This window comes from Schistosoma mansoni, chromosome W, assembly GCF_000237925.1.
Source record: "Schistosoma mansoni strain Puerto Rico chromosome W, complete genome".
Taxonomy (NCBI): Eukaryota; Metazoa; Platyhelminthes; class Trematoda; order Strigeidida; family Schistosomatidae; genus Schistosoma; species Schistosoma mansoni.
The window spans coordinates 12,231,359-12,250,006 of NC_031502.1; the positions used below are offsets into that span (position 1 = coordinate 12,231,359).

At 30.7% G+C, this 18,648-nt stretch overlaps 1 protein-coding gene across 1 annotated transcript in view; it reads left to right on the plus strand.

Moving 5' to 3' along the window:
* Positions 1-18,648, plus strand: part of Smp_141910 (putative sh3 and multiple ankyrin repeat domains protein 1,2 (shank1,2)) — a gene marked incomplete at both ends in the record, with an annotated part of 52,120 nt that overhangs the window by 31,569 nt on the left and 1,903 nt on the right. The window contains 3 exons of the mRNA XM_018788561.1: positions 1,839-2,180; positions 14,272-14,344; positions 18,214-18,299. Of these exons, the coding sequence (XP_018654092.1) occupies positions 1,839-2,180; positions 14,272-14,344; positions 18,214-18,299 (501 nt within the window). The remainder of the gene's footprint in view (positions 1-1,838; positions 2,181-14,271; positions 14,345-18,213; positions 18,300-18,648) is intronic.

Below are 18,648 nucleotides of genomic sequence, written 5' to 3' on the forward strand. Positions count from 1 at the left end.
ATTGCTTATCAGCTGTTCGTCGTGTTGAAGGGGTTATGCATTCATCTTCCTAAATAGATTGTATCTCAAGACAAGTCAACATTTAGAAGAGATGTCACACCATTCCTTTTATTCATATTTACGGATTCGTAAATAAATCATGAAGCGATTTCATTACAGTAGTTCTTTTTATCTTTTGTCAAATCCGTCTACTACGGACTTGATATACTTACTCATCACTTGATTCTCCAGAGTTTCGCCGAGTGGTTTTCTCCGACCTATTTTTTTGTAATTGTGAATATCATTGGAATCTTTTTAAAAATTGACATTTAAATCTTATTGCCAAATATTCGACCTTAGATAAACCGTATGCTACTCGGTCTTGCTTCCCACGATATTCACGTCTGGAAGTAATATAGGAAAAACTCCATTTCACACATTCAGCTATACAACGTTCTCCATTATGTGACATAATAGTATTTCTCAGCTTGATAAATCACGTTTTTAGTCGTATTCTGGTTGCAATCAGAGTTATATTACGTCATTCTACTTCGATTGTAGCTTATATGGATCAGAAATGAAAATTTTAACAAAGACCAAACTCATCTTAATCTTCGAAATCAAAGCTATCGAATGTGATTTAAAGTAGACAACAAATTAAGGCCCAGGATTACCTGAATACCAAATCAACTAGGTTAACTACTGTGAAACTGTTTGTACAAATTTAGATGAAAGTTTTTATATATAATACAAAGAGTTGTTTCGATTGTGATAATGAAATAGTTATTATAAGTAAACGAATATTCTTAAATTACTATTACATATTTGTTTCATTCTATATAGCTTGCTCCTGGTCTCGCGATATAAAGACAGAATAAGAAAGGAATCTAATGGAAAAGCTTATTTATATTATTCACTAGGCGACATGCTTAATTTACTAATCTTTCCATTTATTTTTATCCTAAGCAATTTTTTATAACATATGCAAATCATTATCTTTCTCTACAGACTATATTCCTCGTTCATGTTCATAAGTAAATATCATCTCATGAATAATTCTATTGAATTAATTAATTGTCTCATACCAACAAAGCTAATTGGGAATGTTATCCTTAAGTTCAGTCATTGAAATGACAGAGTTGAGGTAAAATATGTAATTAGCCAAAATACATTACTTGATCAAGTGTTTAATTGCAATATTCCATATGTTTATAATGAAATACAGACGAGGAAAGTGACTACAAAAATACTAATGTACATTTATTCCAACATAATCGAGGTAAAGACTGTAAAAATAAATCACCTCTCGAATGAATGTTAATTTATAGATATGAAAGAGAAATAATTTTTGAAATTTTACTATTCATCAGATAGTCAAAACATGGTATAAGTTGTAAAAATGCGCAACTTGACACTTTTCAAATATGAAATATCAGTAAGGCTTCTGTTGCTGTCTTCAAGTTATTCTGTTTTATTAACACTATACATTTGTCGAATTGAGGGAATTAGATCACCATTTTACTGGTGCCATGGTGATGGCATAAACTGATACAGCAGAAGTGGAAAAAACTCCTCACTTCGGCCAACTTCACCTGTATTTCTCATTTAAAAGATTAAGTGAACAGTCACAACATGAAAAAGGAGAAAATAAAAAACTATGGACAAGCTAATTATTAATCGACATTCGATGACAAAGTTGACCTCTCTGCATTTATCTGAGTGATTCATATCCACCACAACATTTATGTAAGTAGAATACACTGAAGACATTTCCTTTCATTTCAAATCAAAGAACTATTTGATTTTTGAAGCAAACTTACATAACGGAACATTCGATAAATTGTTGACTTTCTTTATAGATTACGCGGCAATGCCTGATGATCAGAACAATCATTTAAACCAATCTAGGTCTGCATATAATCTCAATAGACTATCGAATGGTATGAATCAGAAGTGCCATAATCCTAATGACATAGTTTATCCTAACTATTCAGCTACCATGAAACCATCCCAAAGTCGTCGTACAGGACGTTCGTCAACACCAGCAGCACCTCGTATAGCAAGTGAATCCTTCAAAACAACTAATTTACAGGACCGACACAGTACATATCGTCCAAGTTTAGATCCAGCATGGATATCTCAAACAAATGAAAGTGGCTCAGAAACAGCATCTATTTTTAGCGTTAGCTCTTCTATGCGGAGTAAGCCAATAATTATTTGATTCATGCATTTATTATTTTTAAATTGTTTCTAAATGCCACACGTCAAACTATAAATACACAAAAACATTCGATAATCTAATCATAAACCTCTTTGTTACTTAACACATGAGACTGGTAAGAGTGACGATCGTTCGAAGAACAGAACTAACTTATTTGGTAGTAATAGTACAGATAAATGTACTAGACAATCAATTAAATTTTTATCCCAAGAATTTATTGTTATAGATGACAAACTCTCAGATACTATTACCAACACTTGAAGGTTTTGTCAGTATATACGTAAAAGTATCACGTGAATATACAAAATCACTAATTTTCTATAAAGTAACTCAGTCATAAGTGTTTTCGTGTTATTTAAAAGTAAACAATTCGATTTCAATCAAAATGAGTTTATTCTTTATGGTAGTTAACATGTTATTAATATAAATTGAAAGCTACCTAATCAAGACAATGTCATATGTTTCCGGACTTTCGAAATTTGCTTCAGTAATAAGCATATACTTATTTTATTTGTTATCGAACAAATACTTATTTTATTAGATAGCTTCTAATTTTCTGTCATAATTAAAATGAGACGTTATAGACTTATTATGTCAGCGCGTAGTGATTCAGTTAATTTCAGTTTGAAATTGTTAAATCTAGAGCTTAGATTATTACTATACCTCTTAAATCTTAAGCACTCGAACGCTAGAACTCTCCAAGTCGCAAATGAGGAAACAGAAGACAACTAAAAGGAATGCTATTCCAAACATTGTCTAATATGGTACAAAACTCTCAGGTATTTATAGTTTTTAGTAAAAACGAAATCATCATTATAGTAATCCAGTCCGCATACAGGGGGTTTTAACATTTGTCTAATAAAGAAGCTACACGTAGAGATTCTAGAATATTCTTCCAAAAGATGATTAGATGGAATGTCTTCGGCTCTTTCTGAGCTTCTTAGAGCTTCCTCGAGTTCACCCATAAAATGTCCTCACAAAAATAAAAAATACCAAAGAAAAAGAATCAACTCTTCAATGTAGTATAATTTTGTTCTTGACTGAAATTTCACATTAACTTGTGAGAAATCTAATTTCTTTTAATTACATAAGCAGCTTTTTTGTCTAATTAATAAGTCATATCATTGAATAATGGTATCTAAATGAAATATATGACCCCTAGATATTCTGTCTCAACGTCATCAAGAACGGAGCTCATATAATTCAGATGAAATGATCAGCAATGTTCTGTGAACTTACAGTTATTTAATTGATATAACCTATTTTTTATTTCCATTGTGAATTTTATTTAAATGATTTAGCCAAATGATTTTTTTAGTTATCCAGTTTATTATTACACTTCGAGCAATTAGTTACTTTCTCAGACCAAAGTTCATTAAAATTAGATACACAGATTCAGTCTTATTTTTCATTGTCACAACTTCAACTTCAGTAATGTGTTAGTATAAGCGGTTACATGATGATATCTTTAATGTAAGCAGTTTGCTTTAGCTTTGATTCACTCTCTTCATGTTCGGATATCCATGAGGGAAAAACGTATAAACTCCCACTAAAGTGAAAAATTTACTTCATTATAAGCCACTTAATTTCCTCCTCTACTAATCTCTGTAATGCAAGAAATGTAATATTCTAAAAATAATATGAATCCAGTTATTTCGTGGTTTTAGAGAAGAGATGGGCAGTGAAATTTCGATGACATAAGTTAAACTATAACAAATGTAGATTAGTTGTCAGGGAAATATCAATTAAGTCCAGACAAGAGCCAAGGAGAGAAATATTTTTTCGAACAACACAGCTAAGTATTAAAACTTGGGTTGAGAGATCAGAGAAAGTTAACGGTATTCCCTTTCTGAACACATAAAATTTGTTCCAATAATTTGTTAGTACTAGTTTCTTTGGAAAGCAGTAGATTTATTTTTTCCTGTTTACTGATTTATTTTAAGGATCTTGTGAAGTTAGCTTCATGTCTTTTATCGAGCTAGTGATGAGCGTGCATAATATTAAATGATAAGTTGTGGTTTTATTGTCATTTTCAGTTAGATTTACTCGACATGAATAAGAACCCTACTTTTTGCTCTACCGATGTATGTCTCGAGTGATTTGATGACTAATGAGCTAAAAACATTTAAAAAGTTAATCTCTTCTTTATTCTTCTGTGTAACGGTACACTGATGATTATATATAGTGCAAACAACAACGTTTAATTTTATTTTCAATAGATTATTAATTGCATTAGTTATTGTGTATTCGATCATTGTAAAGTGAAGAGTTCCAATTGAAGAAATTAATAGATGAAATACTTTTCTGTTTTTTCAATCACTTTACTCATCATATGTAAACTTTGAATATTCTTAAACTTTTATCTAGTAATGTACAAGCCCCTAGAGATTACCCATTAACTTAGGAGTTACGGCAGTACATTAAAATGAATAATCGATAAGTATACACTACTCTTCAAAATGGTAAAAAAAATCGATGAAATAAGATTTAACTTAACTATACTACGAAATCAATCTGAATTAATCATTTCTTTATTGAGTTTATAATTAGTTAAAAGTTATTCTATTACAATTTTTTAGTTTTCTTGTTTATTATGTATTTTTACTTTATTCAGAATGACAAATCACAATGAAAAATACCCATATGTAATATATATGTATATATACCTGTCATCCGAATTCGGCCTAATAATATCTTTTTCACTAGATATGAGTAACTTTCATCTTACTTTAATGTTAATACTTGTTTAAACCAGTTTTATTTTTGAAACATGAAGCAATAAACCAAACTCGTGTTTTTCAGTAGAATACAACGGAATTATCTCATTCATGCATACATTTTGAGCATGTGTATTATTCAATGACTATTGAAGCTTGTTTAAGTCTTTACATGAATCTATTTGATTATTGATCATAGTTTTTAGTCATTGCTAGAAGAGTATTAGTAAATGACTCTATGTTTGTATACTCACCTATGTCTGTTAACTTAGATTCAGGTCATTTGATTTTAATGATACCATCGTTTACTCTTATATGAAGTTTAAAACGTTTTTTTAAGAAAAAAACAATGAAAAATGAAGTTGTTAAACAATGCTTATTGTCACTTATCATTTTGTACAAATTATGACATTGATTATTATCCAAAGAACAGTTTTAATTGTTAAGAAACTCTAAATAATAATGAACAAGTTCACTTAGTATTACTTGTTTGAATCTTCCCATTGATGTTTAGGACTGCAACTGGTCAGTCCCAGAGTGAACATCAACTCTGAGATGCAGGTACATCCAGCTGACGAGTCCCAAATAGGACTAAACGCGCGTCCTAGATTCCACTGCTAGCCACTATCCATCTTTGCTTACAATAACGAACAAGAATTTAAAAAGAGGTGAATCCTTTTATGAAATAACTGATGTTATCTTATGGGAAAAGTTTATATTCTCTTTTACTGAACTAGTTTTTGTCAATCGGAAATCCTTAAATAATAATATAAAAAGTCAGATATTTGACCATTTTGCACCTCTATGACAGCGTTTACAATGAGCCTATTTGTTTAATATGGAATTATTTTCAGGTTAATAAAGACTTGATCGGTGGCGAATTTTACCACTAATCATTCAAAATGATGGGTGTTTGAAGTCTATATTTGCTAAGACCAACATGTTATTATAATATACAAGTTACCACACAATAAAATCAGAACGTGATAATTCCCGGAAATAATTGACACTGAGATAAATAAGACAAATATACTAACACTTTAAGAAAACAAAATAGCTAAAAACCCTTCGCTTCATCTTTAAATTACAGAGCCTAATTTACAAGTTAGCAACTGAACCTTATCTGTTTTGAACATTTTAAAAGATTGCAAAATATTAAGTTTTATTTATCAGGCTGATCCGTTGTCAGTAACTATAAATACGATCCACATAAACCACAACTTAATAGTTAGATCCGGAATTATTACTAACCACGTTTATTATTAAAAGCAGCACATCTACCATAATATTTAGACTGTTTCTTCATTAGGCATTGAGTTTCCATTTAAACATAAAAAACACGAAATTCAGCGAGAAATCTCTTTATAACTAATTTATTATCAGGCCTCGTCGTCTGATCGCCTCTATTTGCATCTTCCAATTCATCAACTACTGTGAAGCAACATATATAGGCTTGTTTTAATATGGATATGAAAACATGTGCCAGTATGGTTCAAAAAGGGTGAGAAAGAAACGATTAGTTTTCTTATACATTTAATCTACGCCAACATGTCAACTTAAACATATGCTCATTTTAAGGTTTAGAACAACATATATAAGCGAACGATATTGTTTTCGATTAGATCCTCATCAGGCTTTACTCTAATATACAGTAATATTTATAAGCATGTACGAAATTATTAAGCCAATCAAGGCAGTTTATGAGTCAATGATAACAGTGGAATAGATTACATAGCTAAAAATAATAATAAGTGAAAAGTACAAATTGGTAGTGTGATGACAAGTGTACTAGTTGTGATAAGAATAATAAAGGCTTGAATCAATGTTACATAATGGGAAATAGGTCAATGATTGATTGATTCAAGCTTTGTTCGCTTATATATGTTGTTCTAAATCACAATATGTGAATTTTTCAGATTCTAAGGTTGTTTATATAATTCGTGCAAGTCAACCAAAGTTTCTTCGTCTTCAGCTATTTGAATAATCAAAAGCTCTTACCATCAATGAAATAAAACCTGACTCTCGCGTATGAAAGAATGTCTTATCTAATTATTTATTGTGGCCTTTAAGCATTATCCATACTATTATTTTAAATTTATTTGATTGATTTTGCATTGGAAAATGTTCCTCTCTTTCTCTAATTACTTCTCATATACTATAGTATCATTTCATTTCATTTAATTCCATTAGTGAATCTGATTATTGTGACGAAAATACTTTCTTCATCTTACTCTGTCCACACTATAATTCTATGTCAACAAAATAATTTTGCCCGCCTTTTTATTCGCACATATTAAGTAGGAGTTGCGCAACCTCTAATTGACATCAGTTACATTACATAACCTAGTAATAAGACTATTTTATTACGTCATTGTTCACATTTTCTCATGAAATTAATACTATATATATATATAGCGTACAACTCGGTGATAAACCCGTTCATAAAAGATGCTTTCGCTGAATTTCGTGCCTTTGGCCTTCATATTTCATCACAGGGTACACGTGATATTGAATGTAGCACTTTTAAAATGAATTTTTCTTGCTACGTTGCTAGTTTTAAGCGTTTGTGTGAATCATGATGAGTTATCTGAATTAACTGTCGGGGTACTGAGCAAATAACAAACTTTCAACATTATAACTGACGAAATAACTCATAAACATGTAAGTGATTCGGAAAGAATAAAACTGTAAATGATAATTCATTGTTCCCGGTTACATCTGTAATACAACTTTATCAGATTAGTTAACTAATTATTGTTAAACTATCTAGTTTGTTAAAATCAACTGATATTATACTAAGGTCTTTTAAGCCCCATGGTTTCCTCCAGTGAAATAAGCATAACAAATTATATTTTTTATATCAAAGCATGAGTTAATAGTTCTACCTGTTTATACATTAGACCGTTATCATCAACTATGCTGATGTGAATAATAATTATCATTTAAGTTATACTAACATTTTATGTAAATAAATAAAATAATATTGTTCATTATTTATTTGGTTCGTTTGTTGAACACAAGTGTATGTCCGTATTTGAGTCATGCTGTTTGTGTGTTAGCTGGTAAAACTACCTGGCTTCGAAAATTAACGACGGCGTAGCGTGGTTCGAGCATGTTATCTACCGGTTTTATACTATAGCTACTGAACCAATGTAAATCACACAACCGATTTCATTACTAAATAACCTTATATAATTCTGTTTATTGCGTTTATTAAGATATTAAAACCATTTACATGAACCTGACGTTCTGATAAACTTCTCCATTTGAAAAATAGGTAACTTTTAAGTAAATCGTAGAATTTGTTGTTAATAAGAAAGTAATTTTTGTAGATGAACAGAAAACAAGTTGGCACTTGTAGCATCTTGAACACTCGTAATAAATCTCATTTAATAATGCACTATTTTTCGCTCTACAAAATTCAGAGTCTACCAGTTTACATTTTCACCTCGATATTAGATCATGTTTGCAATAGTACCCTGGACAAATCGAGGTATGCTTCAATCTTATGTTCCAAACATTTAATAGGATCAATATTTGTGATCACTTAATAAGTTATCTTGCAAGTATAGATGTGAAGATTAGCATCATTATCTTGTCTCGAAAAACCTTAAAAGTACTCAATAACGCTTTGAATATAAATTCAGGTTACACAAACTACTGAACATCTAGGCTTGGGCCTACTTTACCAGCGCTGAGTAAGGATCATTGTATAAACTAGGTAATGTCTCTATTCCTTTATACCTGGTTTCGATTGTCAGTAAGAATATAGTCTAAGTGGTCAGTATTTGTAATTTCATCTAGCTAACCAACACATATAATTAATAATACATTCAAAAAGATGTAAATTCAAACCAGATCTCATGAGAAGATAGTTTCAAATGAATGATTTCAAATATGACCATAGATTTTCTGATAGCTTTCAATTTAATTCTACAATTACAGACTGTCAATGGGTCGAATATTTATGTATTGTTTATATTATATTTCTAGCTTCCTTGTTAAAAAGAAGGAATATGTATCTACTCAGATTCATATTATCGATAGTAAAATAAGGGAGTCTGTTCACTTTGTCAGCTTTTTATGTAGAGCATGATAAAGTTAATTTTAGGTAAATTAAATAGTATTTTCATAGTTGAAAGCCGGCTCAGTGGTCTATCGGTTAAGGGCTCTGGCTCGAGACTGGTAGGTCCTGGGTTCGAATCTCGCGGGTGGGGGATCGTGGATGCGCACTGCTGAGGAGTCCCATAATAGGACGAAATGGTCGTTCAGTGCTTCCAGGCTTTCAATGGTGGTCTAGCTTCAATTGACTCACGCTTTCGAACTATGAAGATACTAAATCTCCACATAACCCTTTCTGATAATAAATTAAATAGTGTTCAAATTAATCTCTTCAAATGGCCACTACAACCAGTTATTATTAGTAACTTATTTAGTGATGTCTCTTCCAAGTTATGAATGACATATTAATTTTTACTATAGGGTAATGCATTATAATCTGTTGAAAATAGAGGATGGGTTGCTTAATAAGGTATGAAACAACTCAATAAACATTCTGTAGATTTAAGGTTATTAATAACTTCACATCTAGTTGTTTCCGGCAAAAACGTTTACTTGTTGCATCTGGAATACCGTCAATAAAAGTGTCTACGCACAATAGCAAGCAATTAGTATTCATAGTCACTAAAGTGTGTGGACTACAACATGATTTTTATCAATATTAACTTTTTATTCGGTGAACAGCCTGAATACTACAGTGATAATGTTCCTGTTTATGATATTGTGTGACACTGGTTCCACAGTTTGCAGATGAACTCTGTTGAGGATTGCCAACCCACACGAAACCTGAGTTTAATAGATTTAGCCTATTGTAACCAACCACTGTTATATTATATAAAATGCACTCCAGTATAAAGTCAATGTATTTCGGGTAATTGTATTCAAACCTTTTGCTGATTGCTGCAGAAATATGTGGTATTATTAGAATGTTGTGCTCTTCAAAGTATATATGAATTTAGTTGTGTAATCAGGTGTTATTTAAGTATGAAACGTCTAATTAGGTTTCTGGTCCGTACTATGATTTGCCAGTTGTGGTTTAGGGGGCCAGATGGTATTACCAATACTTTCATAAGTATCGCGGTCCAAAGCCAATAACATAAACCTGTATTTCAAAAATGAGTCGTCTTACCACTCATTTTCTATTCATCCTCTCTCTCGATACTACAATATCTAATCAGTAATGAAGTAACCCAATCTAGTTATTTTCAAGCTTATCCAAAATTTGATGCCTACAAAAGCAAACAATATATGCCTTGTATAAAAGAAGAAATATACAATCATTTATTTCCTACTGAACTAATTTTCGGCAAAAGATAGTCAGCGTAAAATAAAAGCTCCAAATGGGTTGATGTAGATTATGATGAAATTCGAGAACTTATTTCGTTCATCATCCTCTAAAAAGAAAATAAAGGGATGAATTAGAAAAGGATTAAATTATTATGAGTTGTAATTGTTAGTTAAAGATCCTAAATTGTAGTGGACGACTAATTGTAAATTTTTGTAAGAAAATACTGAAATAATTACATAAATGGTATTTAATCATAAGTATGTATCAAACAAATATAATATCGGGTATGTGGTTAGAGGTTGTTGGCAGGAAACTTCAAACCTAGGTTTTTTACTAGTTGGAACACATCAAGAAAAGGTACTCTAATCCTTGAGAAGTGATAGTTTGTAAGAGATTTGTGCCAAAACTTTAGGTTGTGAAGCTGGTCATTTTCAACTACTTATCATCAAAACATGGTGTGCACAATGTCAGTGCACAGGTAGATAGATTTTCATCAGCATTAAGGACCAGACTTATATAGCGTTAGTTGCTGTATAGTGATCGTTCAATGTGTGAACACTCTCTAGAGTGTAAGTAGCAAGGTGGCAGCTCACTCTTTATTTTATATACACGTTATTTAAGGATAACTAATATAGAATTTTATGAGGTATGATATTTATTGTTATCTAGCACTCTGCATAATAGTACGTCTAGATATTTTCTTTTTTGACAGAGATATAATTTGACCATCATGGTACATACGATACATTTTAGTATATGAGCTTGTATATAAATAATTAGGTGAACACATTCCTTTTTATGCTCTAATTAAACTGGTTGTTTAAAACAACAGTATTTAATTACGAATGTAAACCAATGCGTATTAAGCTGTATAATTTTGATTGAGTATATAATGTAGTTAGTCAAGAATAATAGAGTTTACATTCCATAATAAACGTGAGAATTCATTTTATTTAACCGGAAAAACAGGCTATTTTAAATTTCTGTAGTTCTGAAAGAATTATTTTATAAATGGCAAAGACTGGCAATAGTTCGAGAAGAAAGCCGAATGCAAAAGTACGATTCAATAATATACCATTACAGCTAAGTGAAAGGCCTGGTATGTTGAGAATGTTTTTTTAGAAGAAAAGCTGTTGTAATATATCAGAATAGTCTTTTAGCAGATTTCTAATCATTTATGTATTAAAATTGCAAATTAGAAACTAAAAAATTATGACGTTAAAGGTTGATATTTAAGTGAACTCATTATTACAGATCTTAAGTTAACCCTTCTTTAAATACATGAAAATTTGAATTGTGAGCATTATAAAGTAAGATTGTAATGTGAGTTACTATGTTAAGCCCACATGGCTTATTCTAGCGTCTGTACAGGTCAATTTATCCATTCTTCTTGAGTCACGTTTTGACCTTGTTAATTATTCACTTATCAACCTTGACTGTTTTATATGAGCGTGTGTGTACACTTCTTATCCTATTCATCACATGCCTGTAACCTATTTTTTATTTGGCTATAAACATTGATTAACGTTTGGTTAAATTGAGTTGGCTCACACACCTCCACTGCGCGTCATTTCACTTCGTTCTCTTCTCTTCGCTTCATCCCACAGATTGTCGGTCCACATCAATAACTGTATAAAATACACGTATTCAAAACCCATTCTCGTATTTGACTTATTTAATTCCGTTATTCACTAACGCGATTTAAGTCGATGATTGGGTGCATGTATATTTCAATGACATTCATACGATCCAATTGCAGTCAGATATAGGGCAACTAACAGATAATCATTTATGATAATATTCATCGGTTCTAAGCAAATAATACTGAAATAGTTGTTGGATAAAACATGTCTTTAGAAATTCTACGTGGAAATAATAATGCCGTTTATAGTTACATGAGAAATACATAAATAAACATCATTCGTTACTGATCTAGTTGTTATAGGCAGAATTTGTTTTTATACGAGTCATTATTTAAAACCTCCCAAAGGTAAATTATGTTAAAAGCTAAGTAATCTTATAAAGTATATTAACTTCTTATTCTTATCAACATTAAAGCTGGATTTAGTCATTAGTAAATGGAATGAATAAAATGAAATTTATACGACTGTTAAGTTTTCGAATGTTTCATAGATCAGTGTGTTCACTTTATTCAACAACAATAAACAGTCGTCCAGTGCTTCCAGGTTTTCCATCGTGGTCTAGCCTCAAGTGATTCATGATCTCAACTATCAAAACAACAATAAAATACTTCACAATTTATTCAGTTTTAATAATTTGATTTCTTTTAATTATTTAAATTGTCAATGAAAGTTACTTTTAAGTATTTAAACTGTACACACATTGTTAATCAACAGCTTTCATGGTAATATCGTACTGTTGAATTATATTTTTTCCTAAGTTAAATCTTAACTGACAGCAGAATATACATAATATATTGTATATCTGATATATAGTTAAAATATCAACATTTTAATTTCTCCACCACGCATGCTTCATGCACTGAATGATGCGGAAGACCTTATATCTTGTTTCATGAGTTGAAACGAATAATAGTTGTAAATTGTTTCAACATGAGACTACTCTGAAGGGCTTTGAAAAACTTTAATAAAATAATTGTGATTTTCCGAGTTCGTGTGTTGTTGATATTAAAGACTGAATTCTGTCTAAACCGGTTACCTTGATATTGACTTTAGTTACAAGATTTACTATAATTAAAATGTGTTTAGCAGTGGAATCTAGGACATGAACTTCAATTCATTTCAGAATCATCAGCTAGATTCATTGCTACCCTAGTATTAATTTTCATGCGAGGACCCTGATCTATGCGTTGTCCACTGTCAATAAAGTCACCACATCCTTCAACGGGTAGCATAGTGAATAATGGATTGGTGTTTGGGGTGTAATGTATTGGCTTTGAGTTTTTGTATGGATATCAATACTGAAATTAAGGTATATCCATGCAAAGAGTTCAAAACAGGACGATTTAGGAGACCTAGATCCTAGTGTTAGCTGAAATTCAACTATACTGAGACTTCTAATTGAATTCATTGAGTGTAAGATCGTAAATTAAAGTGTTATTACTCCGAGGTTTCCATCTAATCATTAAACTTAGCTACATATCTGATGTAACAATTATCAAAACTTATCCTTATCAATATCAATATAAATGTATATTTAATTGTAAAAGAAATCATTCTGTAATACGAAAAGTGTATTTGAATTCTTTAGTTTCCTTATTTAGATGTTAGGATTGTATTTATTATCATGCTTTCTATTTCTTACAGAATATATTCATTACTTATATCAACTTTTTAAACTGAATGTATTTATTTGTGTGTATTTATGATTACAAAGGTCACTAATAAAATCATTTTGAAAAAAAGTACACTAGATAGATGACTGAACAATAGAGACGTCGAACTTATCTTTATTTAATTAGTCAAATAATGTATCACGCAACTGATGAGTCACATCAGCTTTAGTCACTATTCTAATTAGTTATTTGAACATTTTTCTTTTCCAAAGTCGATTTAATATCTATTTACCAAGATTAGTACTTTTATTTACTCATGATATAATATTCAGCATCGGAAGTAATAAATGAATAATACTGTTCTAAAAGAAACCAGTGTTCTGACTTTAAAGTGATAAATGCATATAGAAAGATAAATGGATAGATGAAGTCGCACTTGCAGAATAGTGTGTGTGCTCTTCTGAGTAGTCTTTTACTAGCACGAAGCGGCCGTTCAGATGTGCAAGGTTTCAATATTGATCTGGACATATTTACGCCTACCTATTTCAGTTCATTTTAAAAGGAATAAACAAAGGTAGTACCATTACCATTAAAGTTTTGTGTGTTCATGCATATTTGGTAAGAAAATATTACTGTTTATGAATCAGTGTTTCATTTGCATTTTTATTGTTTTTTCCTTATTCATTTTTATAAATAGGGAAGGTTGTATAACACTTACATTCTAATAAATTTCTGAAACATTTCTTTACAGCTCCATCCACGAATAGTGTTAGGAATGGATCAGCGATCTTGCAGTTGTTATTAGCAAACCGTGACAATATTGCGTAAGTATGTGTTTTAAAATAAGCATTTATGGTTTACAGTATACCTTATTTACTTACCTATTCCACTCATTTTAATATAAATATTATTAATTAGTGAATACTTGAATAAGTCAAGGAATTCATTTATACATTGAGTCTTCAATCATCCTAATAATCCAAGCAGTGGTTTCATCTGATCTATTCTTTGCTTACATTCTCTGTTAACAAGGTAGAAATATATGACTAAAGAGTAACAAGGTTAAATTTTTTTAATACTGAAGTTCACAAATGTTATTTGAAAATGATCTAGTAATGTAAGTAAGTAATGTTCTGCTGTTACCTTTTAAAGTGGTGAAGGAATTAGAATGATATGAGTATTTATTAGCTAATACCATCTATTTAACTAATTAAAGCAGAAATTTATGTTATGGTAAGATGATATGTTAATTATTGCTCGAGAAAATTAGCTTAGTGGTAAAGTGCTGAAAACTTTCTCTTCATATGAGTAGTTTATTTCAAATGAATTTGGCTGAAAATGAAACGGTCTACATAAATATATGCTTGTACGGAAACTATTGTGTTAGAACAGTACACCTTAAATTTATTACTTATTTTACTGAGTGTTAAACAAGATTAAACTTGGTTTTCATATCTGTATAACATAAAATGAGTCATCATGATTAGTTTGATGAGTTTTAATAGACTACGTATTTCGTGTTTCTATGATTGATAACGTCCAATTTATAATGTATATGTCATAACTGAAAAGTAAATGTGATGTATTTTATCCATTGCTTGTTCTTACTTTTTATTGCTCAAAAATGAACATCATAAGTTTTTTTCTAAATTTCTCATGCACTTGAAACTAATACTTTAAGACTTAATGGGGCTTGTTAACCCTTACACACTACAAGCCACCTACAAGGTATCTACAGCATACTTTGACCTGGGCTTTCCTTTTTAGATGTTGCCAAATACGATCCATCCTTTTGATGTCAATCTTTACTTTCAGATGATGTGTTTGTTGATTTTGCTCTTGTCTGATAATTTCCGCAGTGGGTATCCTATGCAACTCCAGTGTCATTTCCTGGAAGCAGGTTTGTTCTCTTCCATAATCTGCAACTGCTTATAGTCTCTGGCTTATGAATGTACAATATCTTTCGTAGACGCACTCTATCGTCTATCTAAAAGTTAAGATCAGGAAAAGCATTGGCTAGGGATCAGTTTATAAGCTTCAGGATTTATCATGACATTACATTAAATGATTTTATTTGTTCGTTTAAGCCAGTGCATCCTCCATTCATATAAAATATTTGGTTAGCTAAAGTAATTTGGCACGCATTGTTATTCGATAAGTTATCGCTGAACTGTTGCACAATCAAAAACAGTGTCCACCGTTGCAGCTTAAGTATTTTTTAATCAATAAGTCGTACTATTAGGTCTTTTTCCTGTTTCACGTATTCTGGATTTACTATGCACTTTTCGTGATTATGTTTTGTACAAACGTTATTATTGTTAAGAAATCATAAACGGTCAAAGAAAATGAGTTATTTTAGAGTAATTATTGCACATGATTAAAACGATCTTTCGGTAATTCGAGACGTATGTGATATTGACTGAGACTCTTATTGCTGGCAATGGACAAGGATCACTTTGTAGGAAATATTACTCGGGATTTACCAAAATAACCAAAAAGTTTCGAGCCAATCGGTTAAAGATGTCGAGATCACTACCAAATATTAAGGTCATAGCATTATCTGTGATCCTTTTATTACCGCTAGTATCACAAAACTCGAATTCGTGTAGAGTCAAATACAGGTAAGCTGTCTTGAAACTGTTACTACATATATTATTATCTAATGGATTTTCATCAGCCGACAGATCCTAACAAGAATTACAAACTTCTCATTCACCTATTCTAATGTAGTGACCAATAATTATGTGCTTATAAATACTGCTAAAAATGACTTATTAGAACTATGGTTTTATACGTTGTTTTATGAAACATTTTCCTATCATTTCCCAGATAAAGTAGATCCATGTTTTTTGGCTTAATTGAGTTTAACTAGGAGTGTTTTAAATACCGATTAATCGTCAGGGTTTGTAAGGCTATTTATTATGTTCGACATCTAGCCTTGATCAAATCATTAGAATAAATACTGGAAAAAACGGTATTTTGTTAAAACTAAATCATTTGGTACATTGAACAAGCATTAACTTATTCATTAGTTGGACAATTTGATTTATAAAAAAAAACAGATTACGACTTTGACATTTCAGTTAATTTTCAGAACCAAAATGTTCACTAATAGCGAACTATTGATCTGGATAATAAACTATCCATTTTTCATATGATATGATCAAAATCCAAATAATACTTTCTATATGCTATTTTCTTTACATTCATACATTTAAACAATATATCCTCTAATTAGTTTTATACCGAAGTTGTTTAGTCTATAGTATACGGCTATTACGCAATAAACATAAATTGTTTGTTATATTTCGATGAATTTATTTTGCATTATAAGTAGGTTGATACATGCAAGTTGACGTTTTTGAACAGTCGTATGTGGTGGTCATAGCCTTAATACTGATTGTATATCAAAACAATTACGTATGACTATTACCAACAAATATACACTTCATTTTAATTGTGATAAGTAAAAGTATATAAGTTGACATTTATGTATAAAACACTTGTATTCCATAACCAATCTACAGTTTGCAAAGAAATACAGCAGAATAAATGAAGAGACTAAATATAAATGGACAAGATAAAGCGGCTTCTATTTCACTCGAATCCAGTTATCACGTTGAGCAACATGTATATTTACGGCTTTCTAAAGGCACTAAGTAATAACAAAAATGTCTCATAAAAATCACTTATATACTTGGCATGAAATTCCAATTAATGGTAATAATAATTTACATATGAATCGAGATACGATCTTTTCTCTCCAAAAAACTGCTCAAAGTTTCTGTGATTGAGCTTAGAATTATTTATTACTAAGAATATACTAAATTTGAAAATTTAGATTAGTCTGTTCGCTTTATTTTTCAGATTCATCAAGTATATTCAGGAGTCGTTTTGAATTTTATATATTGTAAACTAATATATCACCACTAGATAGATGATTATCTTAATTCTAACTTGTAACAATCTTGTATATATATAGAAGATGAAGGAAACAATTCTCGTCAGGAAAAATGATTACACTTGACATTTCGATGATAGTTCATGATAAATTATAGATTATATTCTATCAAAATTGTTATTTATTGATAATGCTGTAAAAAATATTTATGGATATTTCGTGGATATGTTGAAGTTAGACATTAACACCGTTGAATGCCAGCTCAGTGGTCTAGAGGTTGAGCACTCGCGCGCGAGACTGTTAGGTTCTGGGTTCGAATCTCTCGAGATAGGATCGTGGATGTGCACTACTGAGGAGTCCCACAATAGGACGAAACAGCCGTCCAGTGCTTCCAGGTTTTCCATGTTGGTGTAGGTTCAATTGACTCATGAATTCAGCTATAAAACTACTAAAATCTCCACAAAACCCCTTCTGAAAATATTTATATGTTGAAAGATAAAGAATTTTAACTTGCTAGAAGATTTACACGTTTAAAGTTGGTATCCATTTTGAGCCAAAGTAAATAGTATTTTATTGAAAAAAAAGACTCTTTGTTTTAGTCTGAGCTATTGTTTTACTTTTTGGAAAAGAATTCTGTTCATCATTTCCTTTGAATCTCATTTCAGTCATATATTTTAGGATAAGTTAAACTCCTTAATTGTGGTCTGAAATAATTCGGCCTTCTATTATGATATTAAAACAATTTTTATGTGCATTCAGTTTCATTCTTATGTTTAATTAATTCTTTGACAGGGATTTGGATACCACCAACTTGCCTAGAATGATTGCTCTTCAAAGAGGTCCGAATGGTTTTGGATTTGTTGTACGAGGTAAAAAAGGTAGGCAAATGATTGAATAGGAATGAAATTGTAATGCTTTACTTTTTGTTAACAATTTAAAAACTATTTAGTTGTTTTCTGCGAGTGAAACAATACCTTAATTAAAGTTGTACCAAGATTCGAATGTTCGCTTGTTATTTTGTTACTCGCACTAATATACATTAATTTTTGACTGAAAACACTCGGACAAAAGACAGTTATCTAAACTAACATTTTGGTTATCTGTGGGTCTGAATGAGTTAATACAGGAGCAGTTAATGTTTGCTTCTTATTTACACCCATCTGAGATTTAAATTTATTTATGAGGCTACGACACTGCCAGTTTGATATTGTGTTTATCAGTGCTTTT